Source organism: Camelus bactrianus, chromosome 15 (genome assembly GCF_048773025.1).
Source record: "Camelus bactrianus isolate YW-2024 breed Bactrian camel chromosome 15, ASM4877302v1, whole genome shotgun sequence".
NCBI lineage: Eukaryota > Metazoa > Chordata > Mammalia > Artiodactyla > Camelidae > Camelus > Camelus bactrianus.
This window is the reverse complement of record NC_133553.1, coordinates 30123914-30137421: the sequence shown is the minus strand read 5'-3', so window position 1 is coordinate 30137421 and position 13508 is coordinate 30123914. Positions and strand designations below refer to the sequence as shown.

Genomic DNA, 13508 nt, shown 5'->3' with positions numbered 1-13508 from the left:
TTGTTTTAATGAACAGGGGCCTTTCCCCAGCAGCAGAGCATCACAAGTTCCCCAAGGGCAGCCGATGAGGACATTGACACCCCAGAGCTGCTGCCTCTCCCTTGGTCTCTTCTCCCCGGTTTGGGGATGTTCTGGAATCTGCAGGCCAGCATGAGCTTCGAGGGTGAGGGCAGCCTAGGCACTGAGCCACCAGCCTGCCTCCGATGGGGTGACTTCCATTTTAGAGCCCTGCTTAGAGCCTGTCCCTGTGGGCAGGAGACGGTGACTCATCAGATTTCCAAGAGGGATGATTTTGTAAAGGAATTTTCTCACGGTCGCATTTCTGAGCTGGGGTATTATAAACACGGATCCAGCTGTCATGGCTTAGAGGCAGCTTTAGTCAGAATGTTTACCCACTGGGGAGATTCATTCATTTTATTCATTATTTTTAAAATCTTCTGTTTAAAAGGAAAAAAGAATCATTCTTTTGAGAGAGGACTGCCGCCCAGTCTAAAGGAGGCCACGGGGACACAGAGGGGCGACCTTGATGGCACCCCAGAGCAGGGCTTCTCAGCCTTGGGGGTGTGGCGGCATCACCCGGGGACTGAAGTCGGCTGGTGTGGGCGGCCAGGTGGCGGTGCTGCCGCTGGCCCAGGGCCACACCAAGGAGATGGGTGAGGGTCTGTGCATCAGGGCTTCTGCTCGCTTTCAGAACAGGGGAGAGGAGCCGCTGCTCTCCAGATAGAGAGTGAAGAAGCCCTCCGGCCTTGCTTGCTCACCTCGCTGGCTGGGGTATCAGAGCTCGTCTTTGCATTTCCGAGACCCCGTCTCTCTCTGGTGCGAGTGTGAAGCTGTCTAACCTCTCCCTGAGTGACTGTGACCCCCACACATGCCCACCTCTCTCTCATCCTGTGTGCTCTGCATTATACTCTGGACATTTCCCAGACTGTCCCCTGATCTGCTGTCCTGGGGTCTGTACTGTCCTGGGGGAGTAACCAAGCCTTGTTCCTCTCTGTTCTCAGGATGGTGGGCGAGGGTGGGGAGCAGCGGATGAGATGTTAATTAGAAGGCTGGGTCCCTGGGAGGTCCTGGGGGCCGGGAGGTTGGCTTTATGATGACTTCTTGTCTGCTGACCAGAGGCTGAAGGGGTCAGGTGAGGGGTGTGTCTGTGACGTGGCTTCACTACCTAGTCCGTCCAACCCAACAGCTCTTGGTTCCTGAGTCCCGGTGCCAGATGAGGCCTGGGGTGGGCTCTGGGGACACGGGCGAGGAGGACAGCAGTGCCCCATCTATTAAAGGGGACTGAACCATGTGCTAGGAGCATGGGGGAGGGGTGGAGAAGGGAGGGAGGGGGATGGGAGGCTGAGCAGGGCTCTCAGGGAGGAAGAGGGGCTGCCAGGTGGGCCCAGGGTGGCTGGGGTGGGGTGGGGAGATATTTGTGCAGCAGTGGGTGCAAGGAAGGGAGCCCTGGAAGAAGAGATGAGTTCTGAAAAAAAAGCTCTTCCCCCCTCCCCGGGGTGGGAGCACCAGAAAATTAATCCCAGGCCAGCAGAGCTCAGGGCTCAGCTTGGAGAAGCCCATTTGTCATAGTCACGTGAGAGACACATTTCAGATTTCTCTCTAGGGTTCAGGCTTTCCCTGGCAGCCAAAGATTTTCCTGGGTCTGCAGTTCTTAAACTATAACGAGAGGCAGTACTAACTGATGTGTTAGAGAGATGACAGCCCCCACTTACCCATCACCGTGTCCTCCCCGGGACCTGGGCCTTCTCCAGCCAGCGGTGGGCTCCCGGGCTGAAGGATGGTGTCCTGGTCCCCATTGATTCCTCGGTGCCAGCGCTGTGCGTGGCTCACTGCTGAGGGAGCTCAACTCTTTTTTTTCATACACGTTTTGAAGAGCACATCCCTTTTGCTAAGTGAGACACATTTACATTCATAAATATGAAATGGGAGATGGAGGAATGTCAGAGCCTAGAGCTAATGACCTCCCCATATGTATGGAAGTTGTAGAAATCTGCAGACATTCTACTTTGTTTCAGATTAAAAAGGTGAGCAGCTCACAATAAGTGCTTTAGGGCTGGTATCTTGGTGGAAATTTTAATTTTAGTTTATAAAATGTCTAATATCCTTCCTGGGGAAAGATGAGTTATAGATGTGTAAATAAGCCGAGGGGTGCTTGTAGGGTGGGGTTTTGCATCATAGAATAATAAGAGATGAGTGCGGGAAGAAACCTTAGCCTCTAGTTTTGAGCCCTTGCTTAATCTCAGTTCCTTCTGTCAAATCGGAATCACATCACCTGCCTTGTGAAGATGAAGCCAGATGAGATGGGCAAAGTGCATGCCAGTGTCTAGGACGTAAGGTTGTGATGTGACGTGATGTTACAGGTGAGGAAGCTGAGGCCACGTGCTGGCTGCTGCCCAAACCTTGCCCGCCCGCCAGTCCCCTAAGCTAGCTCAGCCACCATCACCCCAGGGGACTGTGTTGCAGGCAGCTCCTCTGGCTCACTCTCGAACCTTCCTCCCCAGAGTGCACCCTGGCTTCCTTGGCTGGAGGTCTCCTTGGCTTGGTAGCATCACCCTGTCGGGTCTGTGCCCTGGACTTAGAGGCTGAGGGGCCACCTGTCGGGCTTGGCTGAGCCTCTTGCCCTCTTCTACCCGGCACTGGGGGCAGCTGAGTTCCTCCAGGCCTCGAAGCCGAGGCAGAGTGAGAGAGAGGAAGGGTGGGCCAGAGCAGCCGTGCCCCTGAGGGCCCATTCTGCACGTGAGGAAAGTTTAGAGAACTGGGGGAGCTCTGAGAGACCCATGGCCTGGGGCTGTTGGGAGAGTTGTCTGGAAACAGATTACTCCCTGGAAGACGGAAGGGAATTCCCTGGCATGGATGGCACCTGCAGGACCCCTGTGACTCTCCAGGGCACGGCCCAGGTGCAGCCGTTTGCCTCCACATCCCTGCAGCCAAGAGCGCAGGTTAGGAAGGGGATAAGGTTTCTGTGACCTGGGTGCTCTGGCCAACCTGGAACTGACCTGCTGTCCTTCTCGCCAGCCTCCTTCCCCTGGCCTCCCTGGACCAGATTATCTCCAATCCCAACCCAAGACAGTGTCAGGACTGAAGGGCGTTGGAGATGAGTCCATCCCTTAGCTCATGGATGATGAAACTGGAGCTCAGGGAAGTTATCTGACCTGGCAGGTCGCCAGGGCTTCTCTTGAATTTACTTTCCATATCGTCTGTACCTACAAGTGGAGCGCAAAAGTGGATTTTATTTTCAAATACCTGCAGCTCAAAGAGAGGGATGCTATCCTGCGTAGACGATCCCCAGGCATGAACCGAACCTGAATCCCATTATACTCTTTATTCTCTGGCTTGAAGCTTTTGCACTAGTGTTGCTCTCTGACGGTCTGCCTGCAGGTTTGGTTTTCTTAGGTGGACGCCTGATGGGGAAGGACAACAGTAATTCCTGACACAGGCTCAGCACTGGACATTTTACAGAGTCCCCCTCATCCATCCTCCTTAGGTGGTCAGGGAGGGCCTGTCCGGGGAGGGCAGGAAGACCCCTGAGTGTAGAGCTTTGTCCCCAGCCGTGTGACAGCCCAGGCTGGTTGTGGGCAGGGCAGAGGCAGGCCTGTGCCCCAAGTCAGCCTGCTTTGTCTGGAGCCCCTGGTTCAGCCGTGGACTCTGGCAGGTGTGGGGTCCAGACATGTGGCTCCTCTCTGCGCAGCTCTGCCCTTGCCCTCTAGGACCCCGGCCCCATCAGCCCGGAGACCCTTGGCCCGGCCCAGTGACCCTTGGCCTGGTGGCCACTGTATCTGGGCTTTGGCAGAGTGGCACTGCTGGGTCAGGATGGACAGGTACAGCCTGACCTTGTCCATCAGCTTCCTGCACCATGAACTTAGGGGCTGGTGGGTTTCTAAGGCCACATGGCCTCGCCACAGGATGGTGGCCTCTGGGCTGGTGGAGGTTCCCAGACCTCAACCTAGACTGGCTTCGAGACCCAACAATCTGTGATTTGCTTTGACCCACTGAACATAAATTATGAATTGGAAGCTTTTCAGATTATCAGGTGTTTAATAAGTGGCCTGATCATACTGACCAAGGTCATACTGATACTGACCACTCAGATGGCAGTGGGCAATCATGGTCCAGAAGAAGGTGCAGGAGACGTCCCAGAGGACTTTGAAACTACCTGCCTGCCCCACAAATGGTGTAGGTGATCAGGGCTGCCCAGGCCCAAGAATACAGCTGATTGTTAGTTGCTGGAATCAGACATCCAAGAAGCTTGTGAAATCTGCAAGCAGTGACTTGATGACCAGCACCAAGACACACTTAACCTGCTAACAAATTAATTACTCAGTGGCCCTTTGTTGAGTGCTTCCTGGGCTCAGGCTGGTGCCCACATACAGACTCTTCAGGAAGCTTCTGCTGGGGGTGGTGGGTCCTCATGATGAGCACAGACCAGCAGCGCTGATGAAACACAGAAACTATCAGAGGGGATACAGCATTACCAAGAGTACCAGAAAATTAATGTCTGAATTAACTTCCTTTCTTGCCTCTTAAACTATCTTGTTTAAAAATCTAAAATCAACTTCCCTGTATTTTTCATCTACCCTAGAATTTATTCTGTTCCCCTGGGCCAATCTTTTCTCCCCCATTGTCAGAAACTAAGAATATCTGCCTCCCTGCCTGCCAGCTTCTAACTTCTGCTCAAGAAAACCACACCCTTCAGAGAAGAGCTCTGTCCCCCTCTGGCTGGACCTCAGGGTGCCAGGGATGTGGCTCTTGATGCCTAGAGAAGCCCTCGGTGCCAGCGCACCGAGTTCACAGGACAGACGTCAGGTCCCAAACTCCCTTTTCCCCTTGCTGTCGCTTCAGCTCTTCGTGAGACCTGGACGCTGGCACTGGCCACCCCTTCAGGTGGGGTTGGCTCAGAGGACGTGTGTGAATCCCAGAGCCTCTCCCCTGTGGCACGCGTGTTCGGTGCAGCTGCACTCACCCTGCAGCTGTTACTGGATCTGGGCTTGGTTCACTTCCCTCCGCAACTAATCAGCACAGCACCTAAATGCACCTAAGAAGTCAGGGTGCAGTGAGTGGTGGTTGAACGAGTGGGTGAATGGATGAGTAGCAGAGGGGCTGCTCAGGGATCACAGGTGGGTGGGGTGGGCCAGCTTTGCTATCAGGTAAGGAGGAGGGAAGATCTGCAATCCCCCAGCCAGCCTTCCAGGCCTGGAGCCACTCCCTTGAAAAGACCTCATTCATCCATGGCGGTGGGGCAGGGTCTGCTCCAGGGTCTGAACACCCCTTCCAGGTCAGAGGCTCTGCTGGGGACCTCCCTGGACACTGGGCAACTTGGGGTTGGATTTTGGTCGCCGTCTGCCCACCTCGTCCATCCCTCTCCTCAAGTCGTGCCTTGACCACTGTCCTTTCCTCTTCTCCTCCTCGGGGTGCAGATCCTGGCCAACGTCTTCCTTTACCTGTGCGCCATCGTCGTGGGCATCATGTCCTACTACATGGCAGACCGCAAGCACCGCAAGGCCTTCCTGGAGGCCCGCCAGTCGCTGGAGGTGAAGATGAACCTGGAGGAGCAGAGCCAGCAGCAGGTGAGGCTCTCGGGGGCGGCCTGGGGCAGGACCGGCCTGGAGCCCGGGTTCGGGGCCTGCCGGAAGGGATTGAGCCCAGTTGTTGCGGGGGCCCTGGGCTCCTTGGGGCTTGGAGTTTGAATTCTTTTTCTGCAGAGGCATCACTCTGTGTTATTCCTCTCCTGCCTCCCTCTGCCATTCCCTCCTGTTCGAGGGCAGATTCGTGCAGCGCACCTACTGTGTGCTCAGGGCTCCTCCCTCTGCAGTGGGGGGACCCATGCCCTGGCCTCAGGGGCCTTGCTGGGTGAAGTCTATCAGCCCCTCACACCTCCTCCCAAGAGGGCTGTTTCCTTTGCGTTCAGAGCCATCTCCCCACTGCCTTCTCTTGCGAAGTCGTTCATGAGGATGTAAAACCAGCCCGACCCCTGGGGACACCACTGTTTACATTTTTCCATCTAGAGGAGTGCTTGCTGTCCCCGCTTTTTGTTTACTGGCTTGGCTCCAGCCTGATCCACCGCCACAGAAACTCCCCACTCTCGTGTGACTCAGTCTCCTAAATAGTCTTTGGTCTGGATTCCTCTCAGATGCTTTTTGAAGGTCTTTAGAAATTACATCCACCAGTGTCCTGTTATGCATAGGTTGACTTCCCCTGAACAAACAAACCCAGTAGGTTGAAAATACATGATTCTCTGCTCTGGGAGCCGCGTTGTTTTGTGTTCAGAGGGTGCTGTGTGCTCTGGGTTCTGTGATTCACGAAATTGCTGTTTTCACAGACCCTGCCTCAGGTGGGCGGGGCTGTAGTTTCAGAGGCGACTCTGGGACCCTCAGCTGGGGGCCCCATCAGTGGGCCTCCCGTCCTCCAGACAGTGCAATTTGAAGGCATACACTGAGTCATTTTGCTTATGTGTCCAGCATCCTCTGTTCTGGGATGTTCTTTCTCTCTCATTTTACCAGTGGGATCTAGAAGCTTCTGAGTTGGGCCTCGGACTCACCTCTTTTAGAAGGGGAACTTCCCCGACCTCGTTGTGACAAAGGGCCTGTCCTATTTGTTCCCTTCTCCTCGGCCCTGTATCCTGTGGTTACCGAGTCACTGCTGTGGTTTGAATGTATTTAAAGAATCCCGCTTTACTGGCTTTACTGAGTCTCTCGAAAGATGTTCTTTAATTTCTATTTTTTTATACTGTCTTGGCTTCTGTTTGCATTTGAGCTCTCATACTGTGGAAGCCTCCTTCTGGGTTCCCTGCATTAAAAAAACATGCATGTATCACCCCTTAGGTAGGCTGGGGAGTTCTTTTTTATATAGTCTGTGTGGTTTTCAGTGCAGCCGTCTGTGTGGATCTTGTCTGTCTCATAATGTATAATCCAGGACATCTTCAATCACATTGAACAGTGCTTGCTGGGGGCCTCCTGGTGTGGTGAGGAAGGCCCTGTGTCTCACCCTGGACTTGTTATTCTCTGTGTAGTTGATTAGACAAGTTAGCCACCCCATAGAGCCATACTTTCCTCATCTGCAAAGTGGGGGTATTGATACTCATCTTGCAGGGTTCCCTGAGGGTCAAATGAGGAACAGGCAGAAGTGCTGACTCAATAAATTAGAGAAATGGACAAAGGGGAGGGTGTAGATCAGTGGCAGGGTCCTGGGTTCAGCACTGTGTGTGTGTGTGTGTGTGTGTGTGTGTGTGTTTGTGTGTGTGTGTGTGTGTGTGTGTGTGTGTTGAGGGGAGGTAATTAGGTTTATTTATTTTTAGAGGAGGTACTGGGGATTGAACCCAGGACCTCATGCATGCTAAGCATGTGCTCTACCACTTGGGCTATACCCTCCCCCTCGGTCCTGGGTTCAGTCCCCAGTACTTAATAAATAAAAACCTAATTACCTCCCTCCCCCAACAAACAAACCAAAAATTAAAAGAAATGGACAAAGACAGCTGGAAATGGTGATGGTCAGGTTGAAGGGCATGGCCCATGAGGGCTTTCTAATGCTCAGGGCCATATGCTCCCTCTGGGCAGGGTCAGTGCAGGGAGCCTGGGGGTAGGCCGGCAGCGAGAACCACCACGTGTGCTCCAGGACTCCTGGACACCACGGAGCAGCCAGAGGGCGCCGGCAGCCTGCCCGGGCCCTGCTGCTGCTCCTGTGCTGGCTGCCCAGAGCCACGGTGGCAGGGCAGACACTAGCCCGGGAGAGGTCCAGGAAGGCAGAAGGGAGGTGCAGGGGGAGGAGGGGCACAAACCCACATCCCTAGGCCTACCTGGGACACAGCAGGTGCTTGTAATGTCCATCAAGTGGACTCCAGCCTGAGTGACCTTGGGCTGTTTCCTTCCCCTCTTTGGGCTTCAATTTCCCTCTGTGTAAAGTGTAGATGATGATAAATTGGGAGTAAAATGGGATAATGTGCATAAATCCCTTTGCGAGTGAGAGAAGCACTATCACCATCGGTGGGGCTGGAATTCTGCCGCCCAAGAGTTTCAACCTGCTCATATTTAAATTCCTTAGGGCTTCTGGGACCACGTACATGAGAGCTGCTTCCATTCTGACTTTCTGTGTCCGTGACAGGTTTGGGCGTCGTGGTTATACCAGACTTATTAATTAGAGAAATATTCCCCCTTTCTAAACCCTGGAAGAGTTTAAGGAAGATTTAGGGTATTCCTTTAATGTTCAGAAGAATTCACTAGTGAAGCCCTATTGGGTCTGGAGTTTCCTTTATGAGAAGATTCAGTTTCCTCTAAAGATAAAAGGTCCTACATTTCTTTTTGTGAATTTTGGACAGTTTTTGTGTTTTATTAGGAACCTGTCCATTTCATCTAAATTTTCAAATTTCTGACATATTGATCATTATATTTTCTCTCTTTGTTTCATTGTCCCTGGGCTTTATGTTGTTTCTTTTTTCATTACTGATGTTGGTAATTTGTACCTTCTATTTTTTATTTTTTCTTAATCTGTCTTACTAAGGTTTGTTAATATTTTAGCCTTCACAGTGAAGCATCTTTGTCCATTTCTATAATTCATTAACTTATGCTTCTTGTCATTTTCTTCTTTCTTTGGGGTCAATTTGGTGTTCTTTTTTTTACCTGCTTGAGATGGGACCTAGCTGATTTTCAGCATTTCTTTTCTAAAACACGCTCTTATGCTATAGATTCCCCTCAGTACATTGCTTTATCCCACAAGTTTCGATATATGTCATATTGCTGTTGTCATTTAGCTCAGTTTTGTAACTTCTAAAATTCGTATTTTCTAAAAATGTATGTTTTCTAAGTCCACTGAGATGCCTTTGATCCATGAGCTACTTAGGAGTACATTACTTAATTTCCAAACGTCTGGGGAATGTTTAAAGGTTATCTTTCTGTTACTGATGTTTAGCTTAACTTGACTGCGGTCTGACAGCATGCTCTGTGTGATATTAGTCCTTTGAAATTTATTGGAACTTGATTGTTGACCAAGCTTGTGGTCAGTTTTGATGCACTTAATAATGTGTATTCTACGAAATGTCTTTCAAAAATGAGCTAAGGTCAATAAATGTCGATTATGACACATTTACATCCACCCCAAAGTACTTTTGCCTCTTTGGTCACAATGCAAGGAACTCACAATACTTAATTCCCCTTCTCCTACACTTTCGTGTATTTTATTTTATTATTTATTTCAGGGTTTTTTTTAATTGAGGTATAGTTGGTTTACAATATTTAATTAGTTTCAGGTGCACAACATAGTGATTCAGTTGTAATGTATTTTAATTCGATGTATATTTTAAGTCCCACAAAACAGTCTTCCACAGTTAATCACCTGCATTTGCCCATATTTTACCCTCTCAGTTACACTCCATTTCTTTTTCATGGCTGTGCTTCCATCTTCTTGATGAATTCTTTTTGATACTGCTTTTCATGTAGGTCTGTTGGTACTAAATTGTCTCCATTTCTAATTGTTGGAAGTGTCTTTGATTTCAATTTTGAAAGTCACTTTTTGTCAGACATAGAATTTTGGGTTGCTGGATTTTTACTTTCTGCCCTTTTTAAAGGTGTCTTTCCATTATCCTCAGGCTTCTATCATAATGCCAGCTGTCAGTCATACTGTTGATTTATATGCACTGGGAAATGCAAAAATTCACGTGACTTGCTTTCTTGCATTATTGCGGTGTTCTGGAACTGAGCCCAAAGTATCTCCGAGGGGCGCCTGTACAGACTTCTCACACACACACACAAATGGTAGCGCGTTCACTCCTGCACTCGGCCTTTCACCTCCTATCTCAGAGAGGGTTCCAGGTCCGTATTGCACTGCCTCATGCTTTTCATGACTGTTGTACTCCATTATATAGAGGTGCCATCACTTATTTAACTGGGCTCCTGTAGGCAGACATTTAGGTTGTTTCCAACCTTTTGCTACTGCAAACATTGCTGTATTAGATGTCTTTATAGGGACGCTGTATCATACGTGTACAAATATATCTCAAGACTAAAAACCTAGAAGTGGATTTACTGGATCAAAGGGCATGTACATTTAAGAAGTTATACATATTTATGTGTATATGTATATACGTGTGTATTTATGTATTACTACTGTGATAAGTATACATAACGTAAAATTTACCATTTTAACCATTTTGAAGTGTATAGTCGAGTGACATTCAGCACATTCACAGTGTTGTGCAACCATCACCGCTGTTTGTTTCCAGAGCTTTTTCATCATCCCAAACAGAAACTCTGTACCCATTAAATAGTAACGCCTCGACCTCCCCTCCTCCCAGCCCCTGGCAACCACTGTTCAACTTTCTGTCTTTATGAATTTGACTGGCCAAGGTACCTCAAAAAGTGGAGTCCTGTATTTGTCCTTTTTTGACTGGCTGATTTCACTTAGAATAACGTCTTTAAAGTTTGTCCATGTTGCAGCATGTATCAGAATTTTATTCCTTTTTAAGGCTGAATAATAGCCCATTGTGTGTATGTAACACGTTTTGTTTATCCATTCATTTGTTGACAGGCCCCGCGTCTTAGCCATTGTGAATAATGCTGCTATGCACATTGGTGTACAAGAATCTGTTTGAGTCTCTGCTTTCTAAGTCTTTGGGGTATAAACGGGCTCATCTAGTGGTTCTGTATTTAACTTTGAGGAATCAGGCACGTGCATTTTTAATGTTGATAAATATTACCAAATTGTTTCACGAAAGTTCAAACAATCTACACACCTCCCAGCAAGGAAGGAGAGTGGACGTAGGCACGTGAGTTTTCCTTGTTTATCTAGAAAATATTTTGCTTTTGGAACCCCTGCAGCTCTCCCCAAGGATGCCTATTTGAAAACCCCAGCTGCAGGGAACAGGCCCCAAGGCAGTGTTAACATCCTGTGAGCTATTGCCTGCTGTTCCCTCATTTGGCTCAAGTAAACACAGGTTTGGAAGCGTTTTCTTTTTTAGTTGTATGTTTGTTGTCATATTTGATCAAAATAGACAAATGTAAAGAAAAATACTGATAGAGGCATATTCCTTCAACTCTTCTTTCATTCTGTGTTTTGAAAGTGTTACCGTGATTACAGCAGTAACATCATCTCCTATGTGGCAGGTCAGAACCAGATACTTAGGTCTTACGTCCACTTCATGTGGTGACTAAATGTAAAAGGTGTGTTTAGCACCGTCCTGAATAGTGGGCCCTGAACTGTGTACCATCGTATTGTTGTTGTTGGATACAATTTTGAAGGTACAGAGAAGTTGAGAAAAGCCTCCCATAATCCGGGGGTTTCTTTTTATTTATTTATTTATTTTTTTGAATACAGTGTGTTAAATTGGGTTCTCGGCTAGAAAAGGCTTTCAGGTTTGCTGGATTTTTTTTTCTTTTTGTTGAGGTGAAACCCGTGTAACATAAAAATAACCATATTTTAGTACAATTTAGTTCATTCACAATGTTGTGCAACCACAACCTCTATCTAGTTCTGAACTCTTTTCATTACTCCAAAAGAAAATCCCAGACCCTCACTTGATTTTGAAAACCAAGCAGACAGGTCCCAGCTTTAGGACAGCCCAGAGCTGCAGTCTCCTGTCCCGTAGGACAGAAGACCCAGAACTGTGCACATCTCTGGTGTGTGTGTCCTCCTCTCCCTGTGACCAGCACCAGAGGGGAAGCCCCTGCCAGCGCGCCTGGACTTGGGGTTTGCATCCAACGCTTCTGCCAGCGACTTCTGGGGGACAGACGGCAAGACCTGACTTTCCCACCTTCTCACCGCATGATGTTGGCACTTTGCCTCTCTGGTGTTCAGTGTAGATTACTGAAAAATTGGGATTAAAAATAATACCGTTGTCATGGGGTCGTTTAAGAATCACTTAAAGTAACAACACCCAGATGGGTCCAGATCCAGACACCATGAAGCCCTATAGTGTATTAGCTGTGGTGACACTGGCTAAAGGAGGAGCCAAGAGGCAAAATGGGACCGGCTGGGGCGCCCTTGGCCGTGGTCCCAGTCAGGACAGAGGTTGCTCCCTCCCCGGGTGTCAGGGCTGACGTTGCGAGTGGCGTGGGCTCTGGGCTGATTTTACATCCCGGGAACGTCAGCTGCTGTGTGTGTGGGGCTGAGTCAGGCCGGTGGTAGAGGTTGCACAATCCCATTTCATTTTCCTTCTGTGAAAGCCTCTCCGGAGAATAAAAATGAGATAATAGATGTGAACACACTTTGGAAAGAGCTGCAGAAAGTCCTTGTTGGAGAGGAAACCGAAGCTGGTTTGGACATGGCTCCTATTTAAGGAGCCGTTTGAGGTCAGTGCCACACCAGGCCACCTGTGTACTCACATTTGTTTAAGTGCCTTTTTAAAAAAGTCCCAATTAAGAAAAAAACTTTGCAGAGGAGGCTCCCTTTCAGAATTTAGTTCTCATGGTCCGTTCCTCACTTTTTCTTTTGTCAGAGTGTGTTTATCTTGTTTTCTATGCTGCCTTGGGAGAAAGGTCTCCTCTCTGGGCCTCGTCCTCCTCAGCTGAATGATGAGGCTGGTGTGGGATCCCATCCCACATCCTCTGATTCCATCCCTTGGCTGCTGCCACCCGGGAGGTTGTGCTCTCCCTTGTGAAGAGGACCCACCTCCTGATGACAGCGGGCAGCGCCTGATGGGTGGGCCCCAGCCTCATCCAGGGAAGGTGCGAAGCAGCCCCGGGCCTTCACGCACAGCCTCTTCTCCGCTGTGTCACCAGGGCAAGCAGGTCTGGCTTGTTGAAGGCTGTGTTGAGATGAGGGAGCACCTGGGTGATGAGAAGATGAGATGAGGTCTTGGATTCCAGTCATCTTGGCTTGTCTCCTCCTCTGCTGGGAGGGCTGGGGCCTGACCACTCTGAGGTCCTCGTGGATTTAAGGTTCAGTGAGCACGACCTTGGCATACGAGGCGCTCTTGTCTCATTACTGACCACATATCTGATGCTTTAGGCAGCCTGATGGCACTGACCCCCCGTGACACACAGCCTCCCAGGTGGACTCCAGGCCTCTATGCAACCTTTCCTTGACTCCACAGGCCCACTAGGGTTGAGTAGCAGGCCAAGAGTAAGGAGCTAGAGTTGTTTTTCTTTATTCCCACGTGACCATACTCTAGGGTATGGTTGGGGACCTTGAGGGTTGCTAAGCGTCCTGCCTGCTACCTGGCAACAGCTGACATCCAGGAAATCCACCCCATACACACCTGTCACCAGGTACAGACCCAGAATTAGGAGACTTTCTGAATCACATCCGCAGAATTACTTCCCGGAGGTGGGAGGTGGCGGAAGGAGGATGGGGAGGATGGAGGGATGACAGGGACAGGGCTGAGGCAGGCCTGAGGCAGGGAACCAGCCTGGTCCTCACTCAGCGAGGAGAGCTGCCCTTGGTCCCCACCTTCCTGGGGAAGGACGCTGCGGCTGGGTATCTGGGGGAGAGCCCAGGGCTGCCTGCACAGGGTTCTAGGTCAGAAAACCATTCACCGTCACTTGACCCCGGTGAGGACTAGTGGCCAGATCAGCTTCCTCTGCGGC

The 13508-nt window shown here is 49.9% G+C and overlaps 1 protein-coding gene across 7 annotated transcripts in view; it reads left to right on the top strand.

Moving 5' to 3' along the window:
* The window catches only part of ADCY3 (adenylate cyclase 3), a 75928-nt gene that overhangs the window by 31198 nt on the left and 31222 nt on the right, over positions 1-13508 (top strand). For all 7 annotated transcript variants that reach the window (XM_045511860.2, XM_045511861.2, XM_045511858.2 and 4 more), the window contains exon 3: positions 5415-5564. In XM_045511860.2, coding sequence (XP_045367816.1) covers positions 5415-5564 — 150 coding nt within the window. The remainder of the gene's footprint in view (positions 1-5414; positions 5565-13508) is intronic.